The sequence below is a fragment of the Grammomys surdaster genome, unplaced genomic scaffold (genome assembly GCF_004785775.1).
Source record: "Grammomys surdaster isolate TR1022 unplaced genomic scaffold, NIH_TR_1.0 251, whole genome shotgun sequence".
Lineage (NCBI taxonomy): Eukaryota > Metazoa > Chordata > Mammalia > Rodentia > Muridae > Grammomys > Grammomys surdaster.
In genome coordinates this window covers 2,038,080-2,045,575 of record NW_021604692.1, presented here as the reverse complement: position 1 = coordinate 2,045,575, position 7,496 = coordinate 2,038,080, and the positions used below count along the sequence as shown (strand labels likewise).

At 49.2% G+C, this 7,496-nt stretch overlaps 1 protein-coding gene across 2 annotated transcripts; it reads right to left on the bottom strand.

Moving 5' to 3' along the window:
* Positions 1-1,496: 1,496 nt before the first annotated feature.
* Id1 (inhibitor of DNA binding 1, HLH protein) lies at positions 1,497-2,763 on the bottom strand. Of its 2 annotated transcripts, none has more exons than XM_028774981.1 (2): positions 2,172-2,762; positions 1,497-1,949 (listed from the first exon to the last, which is right to left on the bottom strand). In XM_028774981.1, the coding sequence occupies exons 1-2, from the start codon at positions 2,574-2,576 to the stop codon at positions 1,908-1,910; spliced, it is 447 nt and encodes a 148-aa protein (XP_028630814.1). In that variant the 5' UTR covers positions 2,577-2,762; the 3' UTR covers positions 1,497-1,907. The 2 variants fall into 2 exon arrangements, with proteins under 2 accessions (XP_028630814.1, XP_028630815.1); XM_028774982.1 differs by having other exon boundaries at positions 1,895-1,949; positions 2,167-2,763.
* Between the last annotated feature and the right edge of the window lie 4,733 nt (positions 2,764-7,496).

Below are 7,496 nucleotides of genomic sequence, written 5' to 3'. Positions count from 1 at the left end.
GTACCTGGCTTAGTGTTAAAGCTAACGTAACTTAGTCAAACTTAACGTAAGAGCTCGATAAATAAGTCCACATTTTATTTTTGTTCAGTTTGTTTCTTCCATGGTAAAACTGGGCTCAGAATCCTACCTTTAGCCCCAATGGGGATCGTTCCAGGCAATGGAGCAGTCTGGGTCCTGGTTCTAGATGTTCTTTATTTGGGTTTTAATTGTTATTTCATATTGTGAGACAGGGTCTCCCTCTTTACGTTGTCTGGAACTTGCTACACAGACCAGGCTGGCTGGAGCATGCCTTTAGTACAACTGGTTTATTTTGTTTAGTGACAAACTATATCAATAGTTCTATTGGGGACAAGGTCTTTGCCCTTTCTGGGACTCCATTTCTCTGAGAGGATTAGCTTGGCAGGGATACTTGAAGGATGGTGTCCTCAAGGGCTAACTCACAGTTGACCAGGGAAGTGGGAACTGTACTTTTTGAGAACTAGTTTGCTGCCCCGTTCCTGCCCACAGTGGCCTAGGAATGCCAAGCAATCTACAGTTACAAAGGAGCCCAGTGTGGCTCTGTAGCCCATATCATGAGCCAGAGCCAGGCAGGTATGAGCACAATGCACCCAAGCAAAGTCCCAAGGGCTGGAGGGCACACACTAGTCTGAAGAGCCCATGTGTGCCTTGCTACAAACACCCACAGTTCCTACCACCAGACACTTAGGTCACACACAGGAAAGCCTTGATATTTGTGCACTCCCCTTGTGAGCACAAAGCCACATGTCCAGGTAGACAAAACCTAAGGAAAACCTTTTTCCTTCTCAGGAGTTGGGGACATGACTTGCCCACACAGTAGCCTGGAGGTGGCGGTGAATGTTGATCTGCTAACAGAGCCAGACCAGAGTGAGGGGGCCGAGTCCAGACCCAGAGCAGGTGGCCCTGCAGCTGTGTACAGCCTAACCCTGCCAATTTCATCACCCACTTGGACAAGGCAGGAGCCTTAGAGCAGCCTGCTGGCATCCAGAGAAAGGTAGCTCAGCAGGGAAGAAGGGGCAACAGAAGAAGTCCTGCTTCAGGCAAGCTGTGATCTTCAGGCCCTTTTTACCAGGTCTCATCACACACAAACCCCTGCCCTTGGTAAGGAAACATGGTCCAGTGACCTGCTTCTCCAACTTGAATGGCTAGAATTCTCCCCAGTCCAGAGCAGGGGATCCAGCGGGTCCATCTGCATTTTAACAACCTCCCTGGGTGATCCAGATGGCCTAGGGACCGCATTGAGAGGAAGCCCCACTAGAAGTCTAGAGGATTTAATTTTATGACACTAGGGAACAGGGAAATGGCCAGAGATGAGGGAAAGAATAGACATTAAAGACACCGGAAACACTCATTCAGGTCGGGAAGAATGACAGCCCAGATGTGGCCACCCAATCCCCTAGATTCTCAACACCAGCTGTGAAAATGGTCAGAGGTCACGCCTGCCCCGCCCCTCCCCCATCCAAGAAGTCACTGAAACGTTATCTAAAGTGTTTGTTTAATAACAACAAAAACCCACCCCCAGAGAACTATTGTAAAACAATATTCTGAGCCAGTGATCATTGTAATATACAATACAAAACATTTCCTCAGAAATCTGAGAAGCACAAAATGTGACCATTTTTTTAAAAATGTCTGCTTTTTCAAAAAAAAACAAAAAACAAAAAACCCAGAAACACACAGGGTTGATTAACCCCCTCCTCAAAGTCTCTGGAGGCTGAAAGGTGGAGAGGGTGAGACTCCGTTGATCAGCCCTCTACCCCCTGGACAGATCCGCCAAGAGTCCCATGGCCACGGTAGTCTTTCTCCGGGCTCCCCTGGGGAACCGAGAGCACTTTTTTCCTCTTGCCTCCCGAAGGGCTGGAGTCCATCTGGTCCCTCAGTGCGCTGCCTCAGCGACACAAGATGCGATCGTCCGCTGGAACACATGCCGCCTGTGAACACCAGAGCGAGATAAGGCATGAGACCCACTGGAAAGGACAAGGAGGGGAGAGGCGTTCCCATTTCTCTACTCCAGGAGGCACGATGAAAGTGCGAGCTTTTTCCTATTAGTCGTCCCTAAATAGCTATGTGCCTGAAAAGGGGGAGACCCGCCCCCCGTGGCCTCAGTTTCCCACCGGAGAATAATGCAATCAATACTCTGACTTGGACCTCACCTCGGCCGCCAAAGCACTGATCTCGCCATTCAGGGTGCTCAGCGGGGCGCGGACAGGCAGTCCCCGGCCTCCAGAGGTCCCGACTTCAGACTCCGAGTTCAGTTCCAGCTGCAGGTCCCTGATGTAGTCGATAACATGCTGCAGGATCTCCACCTTGCTCACTTTGCGGTTCTGAGGCAGGGTGGGCACCAGCTCCTTGAGGCGTGAGTAGCAGCCGTTCATGTCGTAGAGCAGGACGTTCACCTGCTGTTCGTCCAGCAAGGCTGGCAGGCGCGTCCCAGCGCAGCGCGAGATGGCCACGCTTTGCTCGGACAGGCCAAGCACCACCTCGCCCGCCGTTCTGCCTGCCTTCAGGGAACAGCTGGGGCCTGCAGCGGCTGCGGCACTGCCACTGGCGACCTTCATGATCCCGAGGACAGGCGGAGAGAAGCGTGAGAACAGAGTGTAGGAAGAGACCAAAAAGTTTGGAGAAAGGTTGTACAATGAGAGGGCTGAGCGCTCGGGCCAGTCTTTTATAAGGGAGGACCCAGGGCGGGTTCAGAACGTTCAAAAGCAACCAATAGGCTGCGGGAGGCGTGGCTTAGCGCGCCCTTGGGTCCCACCTCTGGATCCACTAGTGCACCTCAGGCTGATGGAGAGGTGGTGGGGCTCAAGAATTAAGAGGGTGGGAAGGCACGGGCAGAGTAGCTAGTGGGCTTTTCTTTAAGGAAGCAAAGAGGCTAAGCTAATTTCTCACCCAGGAATCAGCTTCTCACGGTCTCTCACTTCTCCAAGTCCATTTTGCAGATTAAACAGGACCGGGGAAGTGGCTGGCTCTGGGTTGGCCAGTAACTCAGGACTAGCCAAGGCTTCCCAGATGCTGTCGGAAGATTGGGCTATGATCTCTACTTATTAAAAGCCGAATTTTATTTTTATATTTATTTACTTTTGAGGGTTTGCTGATTTTTTTTTTTTAGAGTGAGTCTCATGTTCCCCATGCTAGACTCGGAACTTGCTGTGTAGCGGAGAATGACCTTAAAATTAAGACGTTCCTTGCTCTGACTCCCAGATGCTGCGATTATACAGGCGTGTTTTGCAACATTTCAAAGCAGGCTCGCTTTTACTCTGAACTCCGTGCCTGACTCAGTTTCTAGAAAATAAACTGTAAAGTCCCTAGGACCAGGACCTAGGTCGGTTGAACTGGGAGAGATACTAGGAACCTCTTTAGAGCGGAAGACAGAATCTGAGACCTGTACTAGATAGAGGGTCGCAGTGGAGGAGGACTACAGCCCCCAATTCTACCCTGGATTTGCAGCCTCTTGAAGGAAGGTTCCAAATCTGCAGCAGCTGGTGATTTATTTTTTCTTTTTTAATTTTTTTCTACTCTCTTTTGCTAGATTTTTTTTCCTTCTTGAAGGCCTCCGAGCAAGATCTCCCTCCCACGGCGCAGCAGCTGCGGAGATCACCCCCTCCCTTTCCTTTCCCGGGCTGGTCTGTGTCAGCGTCTGAACAAGCGGCTCAGACCGTTAGACGCCAGGCCCGTGACGTCACCCATTCATAAAACCCGGACGGGCTGTCAGGCTGGCGCCGCGCGGGCGGTCGCCATGGAGACGGCAAACTGGGCTGGAGCATTCTGCGCTCCCCCTTCCCAACCCCCGCCCCTGAGCCCGTCACCTGCAGACTTAGGGCGGGAAGCCTGGGAATGCTTTCCTCGTGGGTGCGGTTGCTGACCAAGGGTCAACTTACCTCCCCGCCCCACACCTGCCGAGTCTCCCCCACCCAGCCCCACAGCTCGGGCGGTTTGGGAGGTTTTCTCACACCCTGCCACCTCAAAACCCTCAGGACTGAGGCCCCTCCCCAGCTGAGTTGGATTCCTTCGCTGAGATTACAGGTGTGCTCTGTCACATCACGTTCATGTTCTGAGACAGATTTGAAGACTGGTTCTCTTTTCCTCCGGACTCCGAAGCTGACTCAATTTCTAGAAAATGAACTGTAAAGTCCCTGGGACCAGGACCTGGGTGTGTTGAACCGGGAGGCGAACAACAGTTCAGGTCTGGGAGAACAGAGTCTGAGACCTGAACTAGATTGAAGGGTCACGGTGCAGACGCTTCTCATATTCTCTGAGCTCTACCGTGCTCTCTGCCTGGTTTCTATAATAGCCACGACCATTCGACCATTCGACCGCTCTCTCAGAGTTAGAGCTGTGTGAAGTTTGCCTTTGTCTATTGTAGTTCTCTTCACAACACTAAAGACAGACTTGTTTAGTTTATTTACAAAGGAATGGGTGCCTTAAGCCCTCCCAGAATCCTCAGCGGCTGCCATAGAAGCACTGTTGTACTGGACACAGTGTCACCCTGGGGATGTAGTTCACTTGGAAGACAGCAGCCTAGCATGTTGGAAGCCCTGGGTTCTTGCCCCAGCATGGTATAAAACCTGGTATGGGAGCACATGCCTACAGTCCTAGCACACTCAGAGGCAGGAGGATCAAGTGTTTATCTTAAACGGATGGGGGGTGGGGGTGGGGGTGGAGGAGGCCGGCACAGGCCTTTAGCTCCTGCAGTCGGGTGGCAGAGACAGGTGGATCTCTGTGAGTTCAAGGTCAGACTGTTCCAGAACAGCCAGGGCTATTACACCCTGTCTCAAAAACAAACCAACAAACGAATGAATGAATGAATGAATGAATGAATGGTTTGTCTGAATAAATGAATGAATGGTTTATCTTAAACCACACTTCCTCAAGGCCAGCCTGGTGTATGGTATAGGTGAGGGCCTGTCCCTCACTGTGCCTCCCAAAGACTGACTTAAGCCCTAGACAACCAGAAACAGGAACCAGAGGTTCAGACTTGTCACTCAAGACTAAACAGGGGTAAAATACTATATGCTCGTTAGGAGAGCATTATATTGATATTATAGTGTCCTTATATAGTGACATTATAGTCCCTCTTCCCCACAGCAAAGAATTCATACAAATACTTGGTGGAACAATGAACAGCCCAACGCCTGCACCTCAGAAAACCAAGAAAAAGTACTAATGTGCTAATGAGACCAGCTTCAAAGAACAGACTATGACATCTGTAATCCCAGCATTCCCCAAAGGATGAGACAGAAGGATCTAAAGGATTAGAAGTTTAAGGTCAGTCTAGTCTAAAAAAGAAAAAGCAACATATTGATAATAAGCCGAACTCAGCTCCTTACACACTCCAGTGTTTGCCAACTGCTACCAATCCTACCACAGTATGTTTGAACTTTGCACTACTCAAAAGAATTGTGAAGTGTGTGTGTGTGTGTGTGTGTGTGAGAGAGAGAGAGAGAGAGAGAGAGAGAGGGCTCACCATGCAAAGGCACTTGCAGCCAAGCCTGATGGTAAGAGTTCAATACCCAGAAGCCACGTGGTAGACGGAGAGAACTAAGCCCTGCAGGTTGTCCTCTGACCCCCACATGCTCATCATCCGTGCACATGACACCTCCTCCTACACGAAGAATAAATAAAAACATAAAATTAAATAAGTAATGTTTATTTTTTATTTTTATTATTATTATTATTATTTGGTTTTTTCGAGACAGGGTTTCTCTGTGTAGCCCTGGCTGTCCTGAAACTCACTCTGTAGACCAGGCTAACCTCAAACTCTCGAACTCAGAGATCCGCCTGCCTCTGCCTCCCAAGTGCTGGGATTAAAGGCGTGCGCCACACTGCCCAGCATAAGTAATGTTTAAAAAGACTTGCTTAAAGGACTAGAAAGGCACTGGGCAGCCAGAGAAGAAAAACGGAATATTAATGAATAACAACTAATTATTCGTTGCCGCAGAGATTCTACTGGCTGCTGTCAATTCTAGAGAAAGCTATTGCTGACAGGCATAGAGCTCCCTGCTGTGCTGCTTCAAGAGCGGGATGCCACCCTAGCATTTGGGAACAAAGGGAAACAGACTGCAAGTTTGAAGCCTGTCTAGACTATAGAGTGAGTTCAAGTTTGGTTGGAGCAATTGAGGAAGAGCCCATCTCAAATTTTAAATCTTAGGGAAAAATACATACTTTAAAAAAAAAAAAAAGCCAGGTGGCGGCGGCCAGCACTCGGGAGGCAGAGGCAGGCGGATCTCTGAGTTAGAGGCCAGCCTGGTCTACAGAGTGAGTTTCAGGACAGCCAGGACTACACAGAGAAACCTTGTCTCAAAAAAACAAAAAACAACAACAAAAAAAGCTTGCTTGTTTTTTTGTTTTGTTTTTTTGTTTGCTTGGTTGGTATTTTGTTTGTTTGTTGTTGTTTTTTTGTTTTGATGTGGCTCACTATGTAGCCTATGCTAGCCTTGAACTCACAGAGATCCACTTTGTCTCCCAAGTGCTGTGATTAAAGACCCTACCTGGCCAAAAATTTAAACATTGTTAAAAGGTCAAGCCTGATGATTGACACCTGTAATCCCAAGCACCTTGGAGGCGGAAGCAGAAAGAGGATTGTAAGTGGGAGGCTGCTTTTGACTACACAGTGAGATCCAGGCCAGTCTCAAGGATGTGTGTGTGTAAATCAAAGGCTGGAGATGTAACTCAGTGGTAGAATTCTTGCCTAGCATGTGCAAGGACCTAGATTCAACTCCCAGTACCACCAAAGAGGGAGAAGAAAACCTTTATAACTAATAGGATTGATTGTCACTGTGAAGAGGTATAAGATGACAAGATCTTCTCTCCTCCTCCTCCTCCTCCTTCTTCTTCATTGTCTTCCTTCTCCTTCTCCTCCTCCTCTTCTTTGACAGAGCCTCATGTAGCTCGTGCTGGCCCCAAACACACTATGTAGCCAAAGTTTAGTCATGAACTCCTGACCTCCCTGGCATCTCCAGTACTGGGATTGTGTGTGAGCCACCATACCGGGTTCTGCATGCATGTGTTTGCTTTGAGACAGAGTCTCCCACGGTGTAGCCCTGACTGGCCTGGAACTCTCCAACCAGGCTGGCCTCAAACTCAGAGATCGGAATGCTGAGACTAAAGTCATGTACTACCCTGGCTCTGATTGTACATATGAACAGAAGCATATGTAGGGCTCCAGGGGTAGCTTAGCCATGCAGCAAGTATTTACTGTGTCACAGTCCCTGGGCTCAATCTCAGTATGAACAGAGAGAAAGGAGAAAGAAATAGAGAGGGGGTTTCTGTACTGAACTATGTGAGGGTATGTAAGTGCTGTGCGCATGCCCTGTGCATGTGGAGGTCAGAGGACAACTTGGAAGGCTTCCTTCTTCCACTGTGGCTTCCTTCCACAGCAGCTTCTGGGGATTGACTCAAGTTGTCAGGATTGCAGGTTAGGCACTTCTCTCTCTCTCTCTCTCTCTCTCTCTCTCTCTCTCTCTCTCTCTCTCTCTCTC

Bases quoted from the DNA above. Each gene is read 5' to 3' on its own strand.
- Id1 (XM_028774982.1), bottom strand. From the start codon at position 2,576: ATGAAGGTCGCCAGTGGCAGTGCCGCAGCCGCTGCAGGCCCCAGCTGT. The intron at 1,950-2,166 runs GTCCAAGTCAGA...TGGTGTTCACAG, and splicing joins GCTTTGGCGGCCGAGGTGAG to GCGGCATGTGTTCCAGCGGA.